Source organism: Schistocerca cancellata, chromosome 4, assembly GCF_023864275.1.
Source record: "Schistocerca cancellata isolate TAMUIC-IGC-003103 chromosome 4, iqSchCanc2.1, whole genome shotgun sequence".
Classification (NCBI taxonomy): Eukaryota; Metazoa; Arthropoda; class Insecta; order Orthoptera; family Acrididae; genus Schistocerca; species Schistocerca cancellata.
This window is the reverse complement of record NC_064629.1, coordinates 459,378,147-459,402,842: the sequence shown is the minus strand read 5'-3', so window position 1 is coordinate 459,402,842 and position 24,696 is coordinate 459,378,147. Positions and strand designations below refer to the sequence as shown.

Below are 24,696 nucleotides of genomic sequence, written 5' to 3'. Positions count from 1 at the left end.
GGTGAGCTGCACATACCGGGGCCGGACTCTCTGTCTGGTAGAACAGTGTCCTGTCCACTCTCTATGAAATTGTTGCTGATGATGCCTTTGCAGTACACTAACATGTAATAAAACACTTTCCAGGTAATCATAACAAAGGCAGCAAAGAAAGAATATCTTAAGTACAGGCTCAGTAGAACCCGAAGAGTTCTTTAAAATGTCTTTGGAATACTATCCTCTTTTCTTTTCATTTGTACAAAAACCTATTCAGCTTGAACCCCATAAAACAACTATTGTGACTTTGTTCTGCCTTTATCTTTGTAACTTCCTAAGAAGAAATCAGGAAGCTCACCCACTTTATTCACCACCAGGCAGTTTCGATTCTGAAATTCCAGAAACAGAGACCATAGAACCTGGGAGATGGAGAGACCACCCCAGTTAAATCATTATAATGAATAGATAGAAATGTTCTCAAAGGCACTAAGCAAGTGAGAAATGAGTTTACAGCACACTGAAGGATAAATGGAGTGGCAATATTTGTTTGCTTAGTGTCAATCTGAAGTGATAGTTCAGTGATAGTTATCAAGTTCACTTTTAATCCACTGCTGTAAATAACACATTTGCATTTTTCATTGTTATATCTATGATAAAAATCATGTAAAATAAATATGATCTAACTTAACTCATTCTTGGTTTGTTTACATCCTTCAGGAAGAGAAGAGAATTGGATATGTACACATCATCTCCTCCGATCCCAGCATCTTCGAAGATGAAGGTTTATTATTTTCTTGGAGGAATTGTGACCTGGGTGTATCAAGTTTGCTGTCCATCTACTTATCAGACATGCCAAATAAAGATGCTAGCTGGTATATTTCATCACGTTTGTTGTCATGGTTTTTATAAACTGCAGATGTAGGATCCCACAATGAGCGAATTTCATGAAATTCTTCAGTGAGTTTTGCCACATTATTTTTTGGGCACTCCATCTTTGCGAACAAATGGAAAACAATGTTACACTGACTGCTATGGAACATACCCAGCTATAATCTCCATGTACCTGTGTACCCAAGATGCAACATCACAAGTCTGCCTGTGACTGCGCGTGCACAGTAAACAATGTATCTGGGATTTGTACTGTGTTTTCAATGAGTGAACAAATAGAGGAAAATGTGCCAGAACAAAGTATTTCTCAGAATTCTAGCATCAATTTTGGAAGTTCATGTTGCAGGAACTTGCAAATTGTGCCACACTTCATTGGCTAGATGTTCTGGGCACAAATCTCTGTGACAAATCCCTCAGTGTGAACGTACCATAAGGAGTTACCACAATTTGTCATCTATGTTTGTCATTGGAAAATAGTAATAATACTAGCTGAATATCATAAACCAGAAGTCCACATTACCACAATGTCATCTTTGTCATTAATGAAAAATGTAGGCATTTTGTTTCATAAGTTTTGGTTTGCACATGTTCTTAAACTCATCCTGTTGATATTATCCTGTCCCAATCAATACCGGTGTATGTACATGGCATGGTTCTGATGATTCTTTGTTTTTTCTAACATATTCTGGGCTGTGGTTGCACATTTGTAAATTTTCACCTCAGTACATATACGGTATACAGTTTGTTTAAGCATTTTGGACTCTGGCTGATCTGCTGGGCTAATTACTGTAAATGCAGTGTGCATATTCACTTTGAAGCTGTCTCGCTTCCTTTTGTTGAAAACAATAATTATTTAGTGCATTATCTTACATAAATAGACTTATAGACACAATTTCACATTTATACAACATTTATTTTTTCTGGTGAGACAATTTAATGACATCTTATTAAATAATTTACATTATCTTATATAAATAGATATATAGACACCACTTCACATTTATACAACATTTATTTTTTTGGTGAGACTATTTAATGACATCTTGTTAAAGAATTTACACTATGTTATATAAACAGATTTATAGACACCATTTCACATTTATACAACATTTATTTTTTCTGGTGAAACAATTTAATGACATCTTATTAAATAATTTATAAATATTTTTAAATTTGTACAAAGTTGTCAGTAATATAAAACATTTAACATACATTCTTAATCATTATTCAATACTTAAAAGTATCATGAGTTGTTATGTCAAGTCAGAGAGTAACAGTTAGTTGTATGTAATATTCCAATGTTGCAGTGTAAGTAATAAAATGTATAGGTTCCATTACCTCCACTAAAAGTTCTGAAATACTGATAGATTTATCATCATTCTTTTATTTAGAGGTGACTGACATCATTTTAATACAGTAGATGAAGTGTCACAAGATAAAATATTTTGGCTTACTGAGTGGCATAAAATAAATTTTACACGCAAATATTTTTTCATGTGTGGAGAGAAACATTATTGTCACAATCACTAATAGTAGAATGATTTTGTACAAAACATCAACCTGAGATCAACATCAAATATATATGTATATTAAAAAAAAATCACCTGCCTCATAAAGCTTTATAAATAGTGTTTTATTTCTTCAGTTAGAAGGCACTTAGGAGTTGACTTGCTTCTCTTTACTGCATTCTTCAGTGACTTAGTCATATTGCAAACTGTGAAGGATGGATGTTAGTATCTGTGTGCTTGATACAAATTATGCAAGGGAATCCATTCAGGAGTTTCATTTCCATGCTGAAATCCTTTATGAATTCTGGAGTATGTTGACTCAGTGCTGCTACCACACTGTAAAAATATAAAAAATAGACTGGCAAACACATAATCAAATTAAATTAAACAGAATTTGCCTTTTACCCAGTGGGATAACATTAGATCACATTATTTGAAATAATAAAAAGGTAACTAGCTATCTTTTTCTTCTTAACTGCAGAATGTGAAAGGCTGAAACAAACTGGAGTAATGAGCTAAAAAAAATTGTCAACTCATTACATAATACAGTAGAAAATGCATGCACTCCTGCAATACACTATCTATGTCTTCTAGCAGTAATATCAAATACACTATTCATTTGTGGGTCATTAGGGTGTATGTTATCATTGCTTTCATTTATTCCATTAAATGTTTACTCTTCAGTTCTTTGGCATCATCTACAACAGTGTAACTAATAAAACAAATACCATAATTTTAAGTTGGCAATATGACATTATATTCTTGAATGAATCTTGCTGTAGTTTTTTACAGTTTGCTATTTGAATTTACAGCATTCAATACTGATGTCATCAGTCTCTACATAAAATTCTTTTTGAGTAGTTGAGTCTCAGACTTAACAGAAATATTTGCTTTTAATGTGCTAAAACAACAGTCAGGTGGAAGTCTCTGTTGGTGATGCACCAAGAGAGTAGTAAGTCATATATTTAGCTATTCCTGTTGGTTTTCACAGTTTAATTCTTATATTACTTACATGTTTTTTTGTGATTGCATAGATAAATTCTTAAATTCATTCCATGTTTTTGCATTTGAGAGGGTAGTCTCGTGTTTTAGTAACTGTATTGTGTACATTTGTGCACTCTATAGTGCAGTTGTTATTTATTTTGAATGGCCAGTCATTGTTCATCACGGAAGTCACCCACCAGCCTCCATTGCTGATGCACCAGGAGAGCAACAAATCACACATTTAGCATCTTTTATTTGCTTTTATAGTTTAAATCTTAAGTTAGTAGTAGTAGTAGTAGTAGCATAGATAGGGGGTATGCATGTTGTGAGCAAATGCATGAGGATCTGGCTGCAATTCATGAGCAGCTGAAGCCACCAATGGCTGTGATCAGCTGTTTGCAGGCTGTTCTCAGGGTGTAGTGGTGGTGGAGCTGGCGCATTGCATGATACACCACAAGTGTCGCATGTTTCGTCCATGGGCTCTGCTGCCGAGGCACCTTCCAGACAGTACATCCAACACAGGGCAGCCACACTCACTGCAGAGTGAGTGGCAGTATGTTATGCAGTCATGTCACTTAAGGCAGAGAGTCAATGTGGAAATGTGGAGGCTGGCTATCTGTCTTCACCCATTCACCCTGTGGGTGGACAATGCCACAGTCCGAGCTGGTACAATGGTGGTGGTGGGGGGGGGGGGGGGGTTGTTTGCTAGTAATCGGGAGGTCCAATGTTAGGTGCATTATGAAACCCCTTAGGGAGACAGAGACCAGGGTCAGAAAGAAGTCCAACATGTGCTTGTTTGTTGTTTGATGGAGGGCCGCATCCGAGATGTAGAGGAGACCCTACCTGCAGCTATCAAGGGTGTAGGGTGCAGTCATTTGCAACTTGTTCATGGTGGCATCAATGATGCCTGCGCTTGTGCTCCGAGGCCATCCTCAGTTTGCATGGGTGGCTGGTGGAAGTGATGAAGGCTGCTGACCAAGTTCGCAGGGTGCAAGGAGAGCTGACAATGAGCAGCATGGTTCCCAGAACTGATCGGGACTCTCTGGTTTGGAGCTGACTGAAGGGCCTCAGCCAAGGACTCCATTGATCCTGTGATGGTCTTAGCTGCAGATTTGTGGACCTGCATTATGGGGTGAAGAATTGTAGGACTCCACATGATAGGTAAGTTGTGCACTACACAAAGGAAGCAGCTACTTTAATAGTAGACTACTTGCGGAGTGCACATGCGGGTTGTATAGACTAGGTGGTAGTCTGAGGTTTTATGATGAATGCTCACCAGCCTATATGCAGAGAGAAAAATCAGATGGTATACAAAATAAAGAAACTTCCACTGTCACAATTTTAACAGTGAACTGTCAAAGTATTTGCAACAAAGTTCCTGCCTTTCATGCCCTCCAGGAAAGTTGTCACCTTCAATTTACTCTCTGAACTAAGAACTGCTTGTAACCTGAAGTAGAAAGCATTTAAAAATTTAGTGAAGCATGGAATATATATTGACCAACATATCAGATGCCACAGGAGAGATAGTGTTCAATTCACTTGACAAAAATATAGTGTCTATCAAGGTCAAAATTGAGCCTGACTGTGAAGTTATCTGGACAGGAGTAGTTACCCTAGGCAAACTAATGTCAATTATAGGATGTTTTTACGAGCCACTTAATTTAGCCTTAACATATGTAGAATCATTCAAAGAAAGCCTACACTCAGTAGCATGGAAAAACTGAGATTATACGATAATAGTTGGAGGCAACTTTAATCTACTGTGTGTGGACTTGTACATCTGTGGATTCATTGCAGGTAGTATGGACAGGAAGTCTTATTGAATATATTTTCCAAAAACTGTTTTGAGCAGCTAGTTCAACATTTCAAATGCACTGAAAGTACTTAAGACATTGTAGCTACAAACAGGCCTACTCTTACTGACAATGTCAGTATAGAGAGAAAGATTAGCACTCAATATATCATAGCAATGATGGTTACTGAAGTTAAGAAATCCATCAAGAAGGCTAGGAGATAAATTATGCTGGAAAGAACAGATAAGCTGTTGTTAGCATCCCACTTAGACAATGAATGAACAACATTTAGTTCCAATATGATGGCCATAGATGAATTACGAGCATAGTTTAAACTGACTGTAAATCACACTATGGATAAGAACACGCTGAATAAATGGATTAAGGATGGAAAAGATCCACCATCACTTAACAATAAAATTTGGAAAATGCTGAGGAAGCAGAGATTGTTGCACTCTTGGATCAATAAAGAACACTCAAGTGTCAACAAATACAAGTTAGTAGATGTTCATGTGTCGGTAAGAAGATTGATGCATGAAGTGTGTAACAATTTTCACCATCACACCTTAGCGAAAGATTTAGTGAAGCACGAGAGAAAATTCTGGTCCCACTAAAATCAATAAGTGGGTTGAAGGCTTATGTCCTTTCATTCTTCAACTAGTCTGGTGCGGCAATAGAAGATAGCAAAAGGAAGCTGCAGTTTTAAATCTCGCATTTAAGAAATCGTTCGTGCACCAAGGTCATACAAACGTACTGTTGTTTGACTGTCACACAGGCTCCCACATGGAGGACAGTAATAGGAACCTCTGGCATAGAGAAGCACCTGCAAGAGTTGGAAACAAATCAGTCACCAGATCCAGACACAACCCTATTTCAGTTTTACAGAGTACTCTAGGGCACTGGCCCCTTACTTAGCTTGCATTTATCATGAATCTCTCGCCCAGCACAAAGTCCCAAGTAACTGTAAAAAAGCACTGATGACTCCCATATGTAAGAAGGGTAAAAGAATGAAATTCACATGATTACAGACCGATATCCTTATGATATTTCTGCTGTCTGACACTATTAATGCATTTATTTCACTATATAAATTTAAGCCTTAGGCCATTTTCAAGTGTTATGATGTCAAAAATCATTCAGCTTGTGAAACACAAGTTATCACCAAAAAATATAAATCAGATTGTACTTATAACCCAATTGTCTGAAAAGTAGCTGTGAGAACATATCTTCAATATACAAAAAGGCTGTAAACTAGTATGTGTGGCAAATGTAGTGAAGCTATGATGTAAATAAGACATCCAAAACAAAGGCATAAGCTTAATTTCTATATCACTGTATTTAAACATCAACTGATGTTTAGACACAGTGAAGTGACTGTGGCTCAAAAAGAAAAAGAAAAAAAATCCTTAACATTGGTTTGTTGCAGAATTCTTATACATAACTTATTCTGAGTTTGAGTGTAGTAAATTACTTACAGACAGAAAATCATTTGTATTAAACTCAGCTTGCCCTTTTCTCATGTGATATCCTGCAATCCATGGATGGACGGCGATGGGGTATTCCATATTCCTAGATTTCCAGAAAGCATTTGACACAGCAGCCCACTGCACAGTGTTAACGAAAGTCCAAGCATATGGATCATGCTCCCAGATATAAGAAGGCTTGAAGACATCTTAAGTAGTAGAACCCAGTACATTGTCCTCAATGGTGAGTGTTAATTGGAGACAATGGTGTCATCAGGAGTGCCCCAGGGAGGTGTAGTAGGACAACACTTATTCTCTCTAAATATAAATGAAAGCCACTCTGTGCATGAATCAAACAGCATTAAACAACTAAACTCTATCCAAACAGGCCTTGGAAGGCCCAACAGTACTGACGGGCTGCTTTGTGATCCTCAGCCCACAGGCACCATTGGAAGCAGATATGGAGGGGCATGTGGTCAGCACATTGCTCTCCTGGCTGTATGTCACTTTACGAGACCAGAGCGGCTACTTTTCAATCAAGTAGCTCCTCAGTTTGCCTCATAAGGGCTGAGTGCACCCAGCTTGCCAACAGCTCTTGCAGACAGGACAGTCACCCATCCAGCACCCATCCAAGTGCTAGCCCAGCCCGACAGTGCTTAACTTCAGTGATATAACAGGAACTGGTGTTACCACTATGGCAAGGCCATTGCCCAAATAGCATTAGCAAGACAAATATTTATTCAGTTTTAAGTATTACAACTGAATGGTCTTCTCTGCACCTGTGGCAAGGGCAATAGATGAAGCACACAACAGTAGAATGTGCTGATAGACATCTCTGCCACAGAAAGATATCATGGACGAATGGAAAGAAATTTTTAAAGTTCTTTCCAGCGAGCACCAAGCCATATCAAACCAGGCCAGTGTGCCACATAGCAATCAGGATGTCGAACAGGTTGAGGACCAATACTGCAAAAATTATGATTTTACTCTACTATTGTCTATTTCACATAAGACCCAAAAAGATAAGATAAGATTGTACGGAAGCATGTAAACAGTCATTTTTCCCTCGCTCCATTTGTGAGTGAAACAGGAAAGGAAATGACTAGTAGTGGTACAATATACCCTCTACCATGCACCATGCAGTGGCTTGCCGAATATGTAGGTGTACATGTAATAGTTTGGAAAAAAATGAACACCACTTGTCTGTCCAATAATAATAAACAGTTATTTATCAATGTTCATTGGATGCAGGTGGCTGGTTTATCACTGACGTTAAAAACGAATAGTTAGCCACCATTACCCTTCAAATATGTGTGTGCTTGTGTGAACACATGCACTTGTCTGCCTACATGCATGCATCTACATCTACACCTACATCTACATCTACTTGGTTACTCTGCAATTGACACTTAAGTGCCTGGCAGAGGGTTCATTGAACCATTGTTATACTACTTCTCTGCCATTCCACTCTCAAATGGCGCGTGGGAAAAAGGAACACCTAAATCTTTCCGTTCAAGCTCTGATTTCTTTTATTTTATTATGATGATCATTTCTCCCTGTGTAGGTGGGTGTCAACAAAATATTTTCACATTTGGAAGAGAAAGTTGGAGATTGAAATATTGTAAATAGATCTTGCCGCAAAGAAAACCGCCTTTGTTTCAGTGACTGCCACCCCAACTCACGTATCGTATCAGTGGCACTCTCACCCCTATTATGTGATAACACGAAATGAGCTGCCCATCTTTGCACTTTTTTTATGTATTCTGTCAATCCTACATGGTAAGGATCGCACACTGCACAGCAATATTCCAGCAGAGGATGGAAAAGTGTAATGTAGGCTGTCTCCTTAGTGGGTTTGTCGCATCTTCTAAGTGTTCTGCCAACAAAGCGCAGTCTTTGTTTCGCCTTTCCCACAATAGTACCTATGTGGTCTTTCCAATTTAAGTTGCTTGTGATTGTAATTCCTAGGTATTTAGTCAATTGACAGCCCTTAGATTTGTGCGGTGTATCGTATACCCAAAATTTATCGGATTTATTTTCGTACCAGTGTGGATGACCTTGCTCTTTTCTTTGTTTAGTGCCAATTGCCACTTTTTGCGCCATATAGAAATTTTCACTAGATCATTTTGTAATTGGAATTGATCATCTGATGATTTTACTAGATGCTAATTTACAATGTCATCTGCAAACAATCTAAGGGGGCTGCTTAGATCATTACCTAGATCATTTACGTAAATCAGGAACAGCAGAGGGGCCATGACACTACCTTGCAGAATGCCAGATATCACTTCTGTTCTACTCAATGATTTATCATCTCTCGCTATGAACTGTGACCTCTCTGAGAGGAAATCATGAATCCAGTGACATAACTGAGACAATACTTCACATGCATGCAATTTAATTAATAGTCACTTGTGAGGAATGGTATCAAAAGCCTTCTGTAAATCTAGGAATATGGAATTGATCTGAGATCCCTTGTCGACAGCACTCATTACTTCATGGGAATAAAGAGCTAGCTGTGTTGCACAAGAACGATATTTTGTGAATCCGTGTTGGTTATGTATCAATAAGTCATTTTCTTCAAGGTGATTCATAATGTTTGAGTACAGTATGTGCTCCAAAATCCTACTTCAAATTGAGGTCAGTGATATGGGTCTGTAATTCAATGGGTTACTCCTATTTCCTTTCTTGAATATTGGTGTGACCTGTGCTACTTTCCAGTCTTTAGGAACAAACCCTTTGTCAAATGAGTGGTTGTATATGATTGCTAAGAAAGGCACTATTGTGTCTGCATACTCTGAAAGGAACCTGATTGGTGTACCATCTGGACTGGAAGACTTGCCTTTCTTAAGTGATTTGAGTTGTTTAGCAACACCTAAGATATCTACTTTTATGTCATTCATGCTAACAGCTGTACTGGTTTCGAATTATGGAATATTTACTTCATCTTATTATGGAAAACTGTATTTGGTAACTTCGCTTTAGTGGAACCATCATCGGTAACATTTCCATCGCCACCACGGAGTGATGGTATTGACTGTTTTTTGCCACTGGTTTACTTTATATATGACCAGAATCTCTTTGGGTTTTCTACCTTATTTTGAGACAATGTTTCACTGCGGGAACTATTAAAAGCATTTCGCATTGGCATCCGCACTAAATTTCAAGCTTCCATGAAACTTAGCCAGTCTTGGGGATTTTGCATTCTTCTGAATTTGGCATGCTTTTTTCATTGCTTCTGCAACAGTGTTCTGATGTGTTTTGTGTACCATGGTGGATCAGTCCCATCTCTTATTAAGTTATGCGAAGTATGTCTGCTTGTGTCTGTATATGTGTGGATGGATATGTGTGTGTGTGTGCGAGTGTATACCTGTCCTTTTTTCCCCCGAAGGTAAGTCTTTCCACTCCCGGGATTGGAATGACTCCTTACCCTCTCCCTTAAAACCCACATCCTTTCGTCTTTCCCTCTCCTTCCCTCTTTCCTGAGGGGCTTGAAATTCTGTGTGTGTGTTTGTGTGTTTTTTTATTGTGTCTATCTACCAGCGCTTTCCCATTTGGTAAGTCATGGAATCTTTGTTTTTAATACATTTTTCGCATGTGGAATGTTTCTATATATATATATATATATTTTATCAGTTAGAAATATGCAGAATGTGTACCTTGTGCTTGGCAAATGGTGCTGATTTAGCAGTGTGCTCATGTATGTGACCAACTTACAGTGTTGATTGTTTCTTTATGCTGCATAGCTATGCCACCACGTCTGCAAGGTGTCACATGTGGCTGTGCTAATTTCTTTCCCTTTTCTGCTCAGTGGTGTAACATTCCCCTCTTCTTCACAAAATCTGTCCTGAATTTACATTCTCTATCTGTTACTAAACTAGTGTGTACATGTACTTACAATTTAACATTACTCAAAGTTCAGTCCCTTGGTTGCTTCTTGAGCTGAGCTGTAAGGCTCCTAATCTTAGTCTGTGTTAACATAATTATCCCACTTACATTGACTTTCTGGTCTGTTTCCTACTAATAATACAATTTACAGATCCTATCCCTGATTCTTATCACTAGCACATATCTATTACATGGATATTTGATGGATTGGCGATCCATTTAAGCAAGATATTTTGCATTTTAAGCAGAAGTAAATTGCACACATGAGTACTATAGTCAGGATGACACTTGTGGATACACCAACATCTAGTATGTTTTCTTTCTTTTCTCATGATATTCTTTACATATTGTAGCGTCTGATAATATTCGTAATAGTTGTTCCAGCCAATACAACACTGATCCAGGTAATTATTGTTGTTCCTTTGATCTTAGTTGGAAGATGAAACTGTGTTCTGGCTATGTCACATTTGGTTCTGTTGATTACTAATCCACTATTCCACAATTCTAAATTTGTCATCCATATTGATTTTCTGTTTCTGTAACAGTTGACAATCACTGTATGTAGTGAAAATATGGGGGAGATGTCAGTGGTCTCCAATTTTTTGGAAATATGGCCATGGAGATAGTGCTCCCCTTTTACACAGCTTCCATTTTCCAAGAAATAGTTGCAAAATGGTTCAAATGGCTCTGAGCACTATGGGACTTAACTTCTGAGGTCATCAGTCCCCTATAACTTAGAACTACTTAAACCTAACTGACCTAAGGACATCACACACATCCATGCCTGAGGCAGGATTCGAACCTGTGACCGTAGCGGTCGGATGGTTCCAGACTGTAGCGCCTAGAACCACTCGGCCCCCTGGCCAGCTGAAATAGTTGCATTTCTTATGCCTGTTCATCAGTCTGAACTACTGTGGCTGGACAAATGGTAATACGAGGTGCTATCCAAAATTTTCGGGACTGGTGCTGCCATCTGTTGAAAACCTTACCTTTGGACTAATGATCACCATCACCCTCAAAGTAGGTCTCATCTGCATGTACACACTGGTCCCAGTGCTTATGCCACTGGTTAAACGTTTCCTGGAAGTCCTGTTCTTTGAGTGTGTTTATCACCGCCAGTGATGCCTCTTGAATGCTCTCTAGAGTGTCGAACTGATGGCCTTTCTACTTGAGTTTCAGTTTTGGGAATAGCGCGAGGTTGCAAGGTGCCAAATCTGGTGAGTATGGTGGGTGGGGTACAAGCGCCATGTTGTTTTTTGCCCAAAGGGTCCAGGTGAGCAAGGACGTTTGACAGGGTGCATTGTCGTGACGCAGCAACCAATTCCCTTGATGCCAAAGTTCGGGCTACTGTCACCGCACGTTTTCACAGAGCCATCACAAAACTTCACAGTAGTAAGGGGAATTCACTGTCTGGTTGGGTGGGATGAATCCTGTATCCGTAGAACTTTTCCCAAGATTCGCACAGAATTTGGTACACACACACTTTTCTGTTCATGGATCCATCATAAAATCACCACACACCAAACACAGAGTATTATGGAAATCACTGTGGACACGCCCCATGTCCTCCCAGCTGAATGCCACTCCGCACACTGACTCATCAGATACGCAGCTCTCACCACCTAGCGGTGCAAAGATCTACTACTCCTACTTTGCAGTTGGCAGCACCAGTCCCGAAAATTTTGGATAGCATCTTTTTGTTCTGAGACCAATAACACTTCGTGAGTCTTTACTTGTACCCATTTATTGGTGGTGTCTCACTTAATCGTATATAGATGGATGGTAGAACAGTGATACCGTGCATTTATGCCTACTACCAGAAATTGTATGGTGATGGATGAATCACTCAGTCAGTGCTAAATTTAATGACAGATATGAGATGAAAGATGGGTATACATTTTTCTGCTACATGGGTGAAAAATGTTTTTAACCATATGTAAATGTCCCTCTATGCATGTTGTAACCCTATCAGAAATTGATGTGGGGTTAGCAGCATCACACTTAACTATCCACAGGTGATGTGATGAACTGCTTCTTGCAACAATTCAGTTTCAAACCTCATATCCACCAAACTCTCTTAGGTACTTTGTACCTCCCGTAAATTACTATTCAGGGTATCCATAGTGCTCCATGTATACTGATCTAATTCTCTTGTTAATTTCTGCACTGGTTTGGTAATATTTAATATCGCTTGTTCTGTGTTAATTAGTTGTAATTTGTGCCAACCCACTTTTGCTTTTGCCTCTTCTGTCACACCCTGTATGATTCCTATAATGTCATTCAAGCTTGCTATGTCCACATTGTTTGCTGTTCCAAACAACATTTTAATGGCTTCCATACTATTGATCATGGATCTACTTCCATCAATTGTTGCAATTGAGCCCTTAACTCCTGTTGAGCCCTTAACTCTTTTTGAGCTTCTGCTAATATCCCTCCTTTCATCACCTCTTTGTGCAACTCTATGAACATGTTCTGTAGTCTTCTGACTTCCTTTCTCATATCCCAATTGTTGAATGTCAATTTAATTCTTCACTCGTGATTTGTGAGTAGCACATCTGGTTATCTTGAGAGAAGAATCTCCATGTTCAGAGGCTGGTCCTGAATCGTACCTCCTCTGCAAAAGTGTATTAGTATTACGCCCATGGTAATCCTTCTGGATACCATGATTGGTTCACCACCTAAGAGGAAAGGAATCCCCTCCCTCCTCTGGATCAGTGTATACCTACGGGATCAAAAGACAAGCAAATGAAAAATAATGTTAATCCAATTAGCGTTATGTATATCCCAACATATGGGACATTACATCCATATTCTCCTTCCTATGGCAATGTCTCATCTGGTAATAGTGAAAGAACCTGCTGTAACACATCAATTCCTCTTTAAAATGCTTCACTCTGCTGACATGGACTACAGATATCTTAGTAAGTAGTCACAGTATTTGTTACCCACTGGAGTTTTGTTGAAAGGTCCTAACATATTGAGTCCTACCATTTGAAACAGTTTTTCAGCTTCTGGTAATCTCTGTAACTGTATTTTTTGATGACTTAAATCACCTTCAAGTGCACATAGGATGCAGTATTTGACATACTGTTCTACATCACTACACCATGTTTTCCATCAAAACCTTTCTGGAGCTCACTTATCAGTTGTCCTCCTACCCCAAGACCTGACAATACATGGTCATATGGCTGTTGTAAGACTTTGGTTCTGAGGATTGCAGGAACCAGGATGTGTCGACCACACTTTGTGATTCTGCATAGTAAGCTCTTATGTACACTATGTTATCAAAAGTATCCAGACACCCCCACAAACATACGTTTTTCATATTAGGTGCCTTGTGCTACCACCTACTGCCAGGTACTCCATGTCAGTGACTTCAGTAGTCATTAAACATGGTGAGAGAGCAGATTGGGGTGCTCCACGGAACTCACGGACTTTGAACATGATCAGGTGGCTGGGTGTCACTTGTGTCATATGTCTGTATGTGAGATTCCCACACTCCCAAACATCCTTAGGTCCACTGTTTCTGATGTGATAGTGAAGTGGAAATGTGAAGGGACACGTACAGCACAAAAGCGCACAGGCCAACCTCGTCTGTTGACTGACAGAGACCACCAACAGCTGAAAGGAGTCATGATGTGTAATAGGCAGACATCTATCCAGACCATCACACAGGAATTCCAAACTGCATCAGGATCCACTTCAAGCACTATGACAGTTAGGTGGGAGGTGATAAGACTTGGATTTCATAGTCGAGTTGCTGCTCATAAGCCACACATCATGCCGGTAAATGCCAAACGACGTCTCCCTTGGTGTAATGAGCATAAACATTGGATGATTGAACAGTGGAAAAATGTTGTGTGGAGTGATGAATAATAGTACACAATGTGGCAATCTGATGGCAGGGTGTGGGTATGACGAATACCAGGTGAACATCATCTGACAGTGTGTGTAGTGCCAACAGTAAAATTCAGAGGTGGTGGTGTTATGGTGTGGTCGTGTTTTTCAAGGAGAGGGCTTGCACCCTTTATTGTTTTGTGGAGCACTATCACAGCACAGGTCTACATTGATGTCTTAGGCACCTTCTTGCATCCCACTGTTGAAGAGCAATTCGGGGATGGTGATTGCACCTTTCAACACGATCAAGCAACTGTTCATAATGCACGGTCTATGATGGAGTGGTTACGTGAAAATAAAATCCCTGTAATGGATTGCCCTGCACAGAGGCCTGACCTGAATCCTATAGAACACGTTTGGGCTGTTTTGGAATGCTGATTTCATCCCAGGCCTCACCGAGTGACATCAACACCTCTCCTCAGTGCATAACTCCATGAAGAATGGGCTGCCATTCCCCAAAAAACCTTCCAGCACCTAATTGAATGTATGCATGCAAGAGTGGAAGCTGTCATCAAGGCTAAGGGTGGTCCAACACCATATTGAATTCCAGAGGTTGCATTTTAAACAGCTAACATTCACTGTCAGCTGCCTGAGCCTTTTTTCCAATCTGCTTCTCTCTTACTTAATGCCTGCAATACAGCTACTGTTTGACTCAGTGTCTATGTTTGTATGCTTCACTACTGGCTTTTGAAGCACTTCATAATCAAACTCATTCAATATGAGTATGTACTATGTTAACTGAGTTGAATGGACTTATAGAGCTAACAGACAAGGATGCATGATCTGTTATCACTTTGAATCTATGATCATGCAAACAGCAACAAAAACAAGAAATTTCATACATTATTGCCAACATCTCTGTTTTTGTTGTTGAGTAATTTTGCTCAGCCTCATTCAACTGTTTAGATGTGTAAGCTACCATGTGTTCCTTTAAATTGTAATTATGACTCAGAAAAGAACTCAATGCATTGTTACTAGCATCACAATAAAGTATGAATTCCTTCTCAAAATCAGCCAATAGCAGCATGGAATCTGAGGTCAGTATTTCCTACAATTTCTCAAATGCTTCCTAACATTCTGCTGTCCATTGAAACTTAACTCCCTTCTGGAGCAGCTAAGTTAATGGCTGTGTCATTTCAGCAAATCCCTTTACAAACTAACTGTAATAGTTACGCAAGCAAAGAAATAACTGCAACTGTTATGTTATCTGTGGTTTTGCAAAATCACGCATGGCTGACATGAGACAACAATCCATCCTCACTCCCTCCTGACTGATGATATGCCTTGGGTAATGAACTTTTGTTTGAGCAACATGATTCTTCACTATAGTTACATTTCTTGAAAAATTATTATATCATCAAGATACACCATACATATCTTTGGTTTCAGCCCACAAAGTACTCAGTCTAGCAAACACTGGAGCATAAAAGGAGCATTTTTTAATCCAAATGTCATCCTGCAGTATTGATAATTACCTGAGGATGCTTGAACGCTGTTTTAGGCCTGTCTGATAGAAGTGGTTATCAACAACTTGAAAGATGTTCGCAGCTCATGGTCTAGTGGCTAGCATTGCTATCTCTGGACCACGGGGTCCCGGGTTCGATTCCCAGCCGGGTTGGGGAGTTTCTTCACCCAGGGACTGGCTGTTTGTGTTGTCCTCATCATTTCATCCTCATAATCATCATTTGTGACATTGGCTAGATTAACCCATGTAAAAAATAAATGGACTGTGTAAAAAAATGGAGACGCTGATGACCGCGCAGTTGAGTGCCCCACAAACCAAACATCATCATCTCAACTTGAAATACTTCTAAGAGCCATAATCAGAAAATTCTTACATTGTCCCAAGCTGTCTAATCCAGGATTGGATACACACCTGTTATAGTGTGTGTGTGTGTGTGTTAGGTAACAGTTGTCACAACACATTTTACACTTCTTGGTTCCATGACTTTTTTGGTACAATGACAGTACTGCCATGTTTGATAATGCCCTCAGTTGGCTGTTGGTCTATAAATTCATGTATCAGCAGTTGTAATTGTTTTGGTGTACTATATGGCTTCCTGTAGACTGGTGTGTTATCACCTGTTGGAATGTGAAGTTGTGCTATGGGTGTTGCTGGTAATGCTCATCTGGGTTAAACATGTCTGAGTATTCGAGTAACAATGTTTCCATGGCTTCCTATTCACTGTTTTTCAAGTAATGAACTTTAGTGTAGTGCAGATGCACTGATGGTTTGCTTGAGGCTGAATCATCTGTTGATCTATTGATATCCTCATTGAGAATCTCTAAAGTAGCTACTATTGTGTCCATCCCAAAATTATCCAGGCTTACCATTTTCCATTTATGTTGCTTATGCACACTATGCTCCTGCATATAAAATATAAATCAATGTCTTTCATCTAATGCTTCATTGTTTGACAGTGGCTCAACCACACATAGTACTCATTTTAGTATGTTGACATTCATGGTTACCCTAATCAGCTTTTTTGACCGTACACGACCTCATATGGAGACTAACCGGTATGTGTATGAACTTTTGCATTGTACATGCATACAATATGCTTCAAATACTCGTCCCGCTGATGGTGATGAGAATCCACATAAAAACTCAGCATCTTCTCAATTGTTCCTGTCATTCCGTTGGTCTGTGGATGCAATGTGCTCATCCTCAACTTTTTTACATTCAACAATTTACACGGTTCCTTTATTAAATCCGACATGCAGTTGGTCCCTTGGTCAGTAATTATTGTCTCCAGTACACCAAACTGCAAAATCCAGTTGTTTACTAATGCTTGCGGAGCCATTGCTGCCTGTTGATTTGGCATAGCCACCATCTCCACATACCTCAAAAAACAGTCTATTATCGTCAGAACAAATCTGATCCACAATAGTGTTTGCCTGAAATGTCCTAAGACATTGATCCCCAGCATAGAGAATGGACATGTCGCTTCCGGCAATCATTGTAGCTGTATCTGTTTCTGGCTCAAATCTGCTCTCTGCGCACATGGTATACAATTCTTGACATACTGATCCACATCTGCTTTCCTACCTCTCCACCAATACCTTTCTGCCACTCTCCTATTGATCGCTCAACACCGTCCATGACCAGATAACACGTGATCATGTGCTTCCTTTAAAACCTCATCGCTCAACTTCGTTGGCACTACTACCCTTGGAACTTCATTTCCCTGCACAGAAGACCATCGTACACATTAAATTGTAGCTGTGTCCAATACAATTTACAATCATTGTCTGTGTCCTGTAATTATTGCCATACTGCTAGGTCATGACCTATGACTTCTACTTTCGCCACCTTCCTACTTAGTGCATCCGCATTACCATGCTTCTTCCCAGGCTTGTGCACCACCTCGTAGTTGAATTCACTGAGCCTCACAGCCCATCTAGAGAGTCTAGTGGACGGATCCTTCAACCCCAACAACCAGTTCAATGCAGTATGATCTATCACTACCCGAAATCTTCTCCTATATAAATAGCATTTAAAATATGTGATTCCATAGATTAAGCTAAGCATCTCCTTCTCCTCTCTGCTGCATTTGACTGCCTAGACACACAGGCTACAGGATGTTCTTTTCCATCAATTTCCTAAGAACACACCCTAATGCTTGTTTCAATGCATCATATGCTAGTATAAACTCCTATTCAAAATCTGGAAACACAAGAACTGGACTTGATGTTAACACTTCTTTCAGTTCATCAAACGCTTTCTGACGCTCTTCTGTCCACTCAAATTTCACACCCTTCTGTAATAATCGTGTCAACGGCTGTGCTAAATCCGCAAAACCCTTCACAAACTTTCAATAGAAAAAGCAAATTCTGATGAATGACTGCACTTCCTTAACTCTTTTTGGTTCCCGAAAATCCCTTACAGCCTGCACCAACATCAGATCTGTTTGCACTCTGATAATATGACCCAAATATTTTACTTCCTCTAATGTAAAATGACACGTCTCCAGGCTCAATGTCAAACGAGATGCTCTTAACCTCATAAAGACATCCGTTAACCACTGTCTATGTTGCTCCACACTACTTGAAAACAATATAACGTCATACAAATAGACATGACACTGCCGTGGCTTCAAACCCCTCAAGACCCTGTCTAGCAACCTCTGAAATGTTGCCAGAGCGTTTTTCAAACCGAATGGCATTCTGATGTATTGGTAATGGCCTCCAGGAGTAGAGAAAGCAGTTTTTGGATGATCCTCTGTGGCCACCTCTAACTGATAATAACCACTTGTCAAATCCATCGTAGAAAAGTACTGGCACTGTCCTAAGTGATCCAAAGTCTCCGATATATTGGGAATGGGGTATGCGTCCATTACTGTCTTATTATTGATGTATTGGTAGACACAACAGAACCTGTATTTCTTAGTTCCATCCATAGATTTTTTAGGCACAATGACAATGCCCGCTCCCCAGCATCTATTACTATGCTCTATAACACTGTCCGCAAGCTGCTGATCAATGTAATCCTCCACAATCAGCTGCAAATACCTCGGTATTCTGTATGGTTTATAGTAAACAGGTGCTACATTCCCTGTTGGTATCCTATGTTGAATAATGGATTTGCTGGTAACGGCCCTCGTGGAAAAAACAAATCTTTAAGTTCCCACAATAATTCTGCCATATGCTCTCTTTCTTCTCCTTTCAAATGCTTTATTTTGTTACGCAATGCAGTTCTATCAGCAGTCAGTGGTTGATCACTTCGCATACCTCTCAAACACCAGTCTTCATCATCTGGCACATCCAAATTTGCTACTAAAACTCCTTTCCTCACATTCACATCTACAGCACTAAAGTTATCCACGTTCACAGGAACTACTTGCCCGTCATTCCCCTCCTGTATGCGTACAACACTGCATTTCACAAAACAACCCAATGGACCCAAAACTTCATTATCCTTCAACGGTTCAATAACACATACTGTACCCACAGGTAGATTTGATTCCACACTTACCCAAAGCAACTTCCCAATGCCACTAGACACACACTCATGCGAATTAAGCCCTACTGCTAATGTACGTGGTTCAATTTGTTTGTTCATTACATTGAATGCCCCTCACAACAGCTCTGCATTGACAATAGTTTCCCCTAGCTGAAATAACATTCCACCAAGTTCCACAGTTTGTTGTCCAAGGTCAATTTTGGCATGATGTTGATGCAAGAAATCTACTCCTAGGATCATCTCATAGCCCTTGCTTACCCATTGTACTACCTCCATGCATGCATTAAATCAGACTTTCTGTATTTGAAAGTCAACTGTCACTGACCCCAAAGGCGTGACATCATTATCCCCCACTCCATGCAATCTATAACGTGGTGGGTCTAGCTTCCTTCATTTCATTATATTTTTAGTAGTCACTGACACTTGTGCCCCTGTGTCCAACAACATCTTAAACTTTTTAGTTTCTATGGATCCTATCACTGAACATTCCACCTCTGCATACATTTTCGTAACACTGAAATTAAACAGAAGCTCCCTTAGGTGGATCTTGATCCCCCTCTGCCATGTAACCTCTCCTATCTCCACTTCTCCATTCTCCCTGCTGCGGATTTACACCCCCTTCCTTTATTCCTTGGTGAATGGGGACATTGCCTCTGCACATGCTCTATACGACCACACTTATAACATTTCACATCCACTGTCAACACTATTTGCCTCTCACATACCCCTGTTGCCACATCTATTTCCTCACATTGAATTTCCAGCTGAATGGCTGAATACAAATCTTTTGGAGTCCCTTCACGCACTTCCCATGGCATATGTGCCAGTAACCCTCTCAAAAATACATAAAGTGCCCATTGCTCGGCCTCCTGCAACAGAATACTATTCGCTTCATCACTCTGACCCAACTCGTAAGTATACTCATTAATTTCCCTTATCCTGTCCGCAAATTTCTCCATCATCTCCCTCTGTCTCTTTGACATTGTACTTAACCTCTCTCTAAAGTAACAAGCACTATTCTGTTTTTTGTACCTTTGTAAAAGCCCTTCCTTTAACTGCTTAAACTGTCCTGCCTTCCTTAAGGCCTCAGAACACCTTACATAGGTTTTTGCTTCACCTGTTAATCCAATCTTGGTTACCTGTAACAACTGTTAATCAGACCAACAATTCATCACCGCTGAAGTCTCGAAGTCCTCCACAAACAAACACACAACCTCAGATGCCTTGCCAGAAAATGGAATAATCAAACTCAAGGCAGCTGGATCAATCTCCTGCACCCTAGGCAACAACGACTGATCAGATGCGGTATCTCACTCGCTTCTAGATGTTAATTCATTTCTCAACTGCATATTGTCTGGTGTCAATTGTGCTACTTTTTTCAACAAAATCTGTACTGCTTCTGGTTCTGACACACCTCACATTCCTGACTCTGCCATTGTGTTGCTTTTGTTGCCAGTTAGTCCCGAAACAAAATATTTAAGTACAAGAATAACCCAACTCTGTACACCTCAGTATCATCATACTCAGTAACATCATAATCAAACCAATACAAAAGTAATTCAATGCCACAAAAAAAAAATCTTACTGCCCCAAATACACTAACACTTATTCTGACAAAAAAATAATAATATGCCTATACAAAACATCTGAAATGGCCTGGCAAGAAAACGTCCAATATTCAAAAGAAAACTGCTCAAAACTCACCACATCTTGTGAATGTAATGCGGATGGTGGGCTCAAATGTCGTACTGGACAGACGACATCCACAGTTCTGACACCAAATGTAGTGGAAACTTCTGCCATAGAATGTAACAGCAACACCAAATGTGGTGGGAAGAGGTAGAAGGCACCATATTAAGACTCAGCTGAGCTTTCCAAGTGATTTATTGTTTCCAACTACAGTGCCCACATTCCTCTCTCATGATCATTTCATCCCCATCTGGCGTGCAGGTCACCCAAATTGGCGTCAAATGTAATAAGACCTGCACCAAGGTGGCTGGACATGCCTCGTAAAGAGCCTCCTGGCCAATGACAACAAACGCTCATTTCCTGTGGGTCCCACAACGCTAAGGACACCACTTCATTGTCTGTGAAATGGCTTGGTGCAGAATGGCTGCCTCAGTGACCCATGCGCAGACTGCTGTGAGTCAGCCTTTTACGGCAGCGGAGTTACGTTGTCATCAGGATGCCGGCAGTTGACTCAGTGGTCTGCGACCCTGCTATCTCAGTGCCACTCAGTGTGAGCCGCAGGCGACCAGCTGCATACTTCTCACCGGCGAGCCTAAGATCATGGTGACAACAAGTGCCCATGATCTGGAGTCCAAATCTGTGGCCCTCGCCTTGGGATGCCTTTGGCATATGTTGGAAGCCAGAACGACTGCCCGCAGTAGCGAGCCATGGAGTGGCCTGCTGCTGGCTGGCTACAGGCCCCGTGTCGGCCTCAAAGGGTCAAACCAGTGACTGGAATGCTGGTGCTCCATCTGCTGCTGCATGTAGCTGGTGGTGTGACATGCCTCGCCATCCAGTAGAGCTTCCACATTTGAAAGAATCTCGTTAGTTAGAAACCTGCACCTATTTATACGTGGCTGTGCGCTTCTGTTTTGACATATGCACTGCTTTGTGTCACGTACTCATAACATGCTAGGTTGGCCAGTGGGCCCCTTCTGCCTGTGATCTCCGCCATGCAAAACTGCTATGTATACTCTTTCGGCAATTTGATGGCCCTGTGGCCTCTGTTCTACTTCGTAACTGTTGGTATGAGCAACTCACTGCAATCCGGCCTACACCTGGCTGTAACTTGTGCTCAGAATATTGCACAAAACATTTTTCCCTATACTAAATTGTGGTGCCGCTACACTGCTGAAAGATGTACAGATGAATAGTGTACACTCACTACTGCCTTAACCATATCTGAACCCAGCTGTAACTGTTGCATAGCTTTCAAAGCTTTTAGGTGCTTACGTAACTTGTCATTACACAACTTCTGCTTAGTACCATCCTCTACCAATGTTGATATCTGCACCATCAGAGCAGCTACAGTATTACTCATATTAGCTGATTGTATTTCTAGCATCTTTGTGTAATTTATTACTACTTTTACACTCACAAGTCTAACATAAAGGAAACACATCATCTTTTAAAAGAAACAGAAAAACTCCACAGACATACACTCCTGGAAATTGAAATAAGAACACCGTGAATTCATTGTCCCAGGAAGGGGAAACTTTATTGACACATTCCTGGGGTCAGATACATCACATGATCACACTGACAGAACCACAGGCACATAGACACAAGCAACAGAGCATGCACAATGTCGGCACTAGTACAGTGTATATCCACCTTTCGCAGCAATGCAGGCTGCTATTCTCCCATGGAGACGATCGTAGAGATGCTGGATGTAGTCCTGTGGAACGGCTTGCCATGCCATTTCCACCTGGCGCCTCAGTTGGACCAGCGTTTGTGCTGGACGTGCAGACCGCGTGAGACGACGCTTCATCCAGTCCCAAACATGCTCAAACATGCTCAATGGGGGACAGATCCAGAGAGCAAGTTCCCTTGCCAGTCTAGGAATGGTAGAACGATGGGTTCGATGATGGTTTGGATGTACCGTGCACTATTCAGTGTCCCCTCGACGATCACCAGTGGTGTACGGCCAGTGTAGGAGATCGCTCCCCACACCATGATGCCGGGTGTTGGCCCTGTGTGCCTCGGTCATATGCAGTCCTGATTGTGGCGCTCACCTGCACGGCGCCAAACACGCATACGACCATCATTGGCACCAAGGCAGAAGCGACTCTCATCGCTGAAGACGACACGTCTCCATTCGTCCCTCCATTCACGCCTGTCGCGACACCACTGGAGGCAGGCTGCACGATGTTGGGGCGTGAGCGGAAGACGGCCTAACGGTGTGCGGGACCGTAGCCCAGCTTCATGGACACGGTTGTGAATGGTCCTCGCCGATACCCCAGGAACAACAGTGTCCCTAATTTGCTGGGAAGTGGCGGTGCGGTCCCCTACGGCACTGCGTAGGATCCTACGGTCTTGGCGTGCATCCGTGCATCGCTGCGGTCCGGTCCCTGATCGACGGGCACGTGCACCTTCCGCCGACCACTGGCGACAACATCGATGTACTGTGGAGACCTCATGCCCCACGTGTTGAGCAATTCGGCGGTACGTCCACCCGGCCTCCCGCATGCCCACTATACGCCCTCGCTCAAAGTCTGTCAACTGCACATACGGTTCACGTCCACGCTGTCGCGGCATGCTACCAGTGTTAAAGACTGCGATGGAGCTCCGTATGCCACGGCAAACTGGCTGACACTGACGGTGGCGATGCACAAATGCTGCGCAGCTAGCGCCATTCGACGGCCAACACCACGGTTCCTGGTGTGTCCGCTGTGCCGTGCATGTGATCATTGCTTGTACAGCCCTCTCGCAGTGTCCGGAGCAAGTATGGTGGGTCTGACACACCGGTGTCAATGTGTTCTTTTTTCCATTTCCAGGAGTGTAGATACCCAGAATTCACGCACACAGTCTTAACAATTCCTTATGTCTGATCACTGCCCAGCAACTCAGTACAATCGCGTAGTGCATAATAAGTGGTGCAAGTTACTGATACGATTCCAATACATGGAATATTATGACCAGTTAAATTACAGCTCTCACATTGTACAGGTACCAAATAAGTTTCCCTACATTTTCCTCTAAATTGTGACAGATCTACAGGTTCTTCAGCATTGACAAAAGTCACTTTCCACTCTGCATGCCAATCTCTACGTCAACCCTGCCAATATAAAACAACATAATAGAAAGGCCAGAAGAAAATGCTGTTGTAACTCACCACATTGTGGTCATGGCTGAGACACATGGACACCATTTGAGATGTCAGATAGTTATTGCTGATGATGTGACATCCTCACCTGTTTCATCAATCACTCCTAGACATCAGTGTCATACCGATGTCACCAAAGACTGCTTCTGGCACCAAATTACATGGGGGGATGGTGGTGGATGTGGTGGTGTACAGATTCACCGCTACATTGTCAGGATCTGTTGAGCATCTTTCAGCGCTAATAAAGCATGACTAACAAGTTAACATTTACTGATTCCAATTTACAGGTCAGTGTCATCTCATCAGCCTAAGCTGACGCCACATGCTGGTGATGGTGGCATTCTGCTGACTTCTGTTTTCGGCTTGGGCTGGCTGGTTACCAAGGCTATTATTCCAACAGTTCAGATTAAGTCTCGAGGAAGCAAATCCATAGTGAGAGAGTATGCCCCACACTGTTAGATCATCAACATGCCAATGGAAGATGACAATGATCCATGATGACCCA

The 24,696-nt window shown here is 41.2% G+C and overlaps 1 protein-coding gene across 1 annotated transcript in view; it reads right to left on the bottom strand.

The window, feature by feature from the left end:
- Positions 1–2,054: 2,054 nt before the first annotated feature.
- Positions 2,055–24,696, bottom strand: part of LOC126184254 (Down syndrome cell adhesion molecule-like) — a 160,334-nt gene continuing 137,692 nt past the window's right edge. The window contains exon 10 of the mRNA XM_049926623.1: positions 2,055–2,705. Within this exon, the coding sequence (XP_049782580.1) occupies positions 2,592–2,705 (114 nt within the window). The 3' untranslated portion in view covers positions 2,055–2,591. The remainder of the gene's footprint in view (positions 2,706–24,696) is intronic.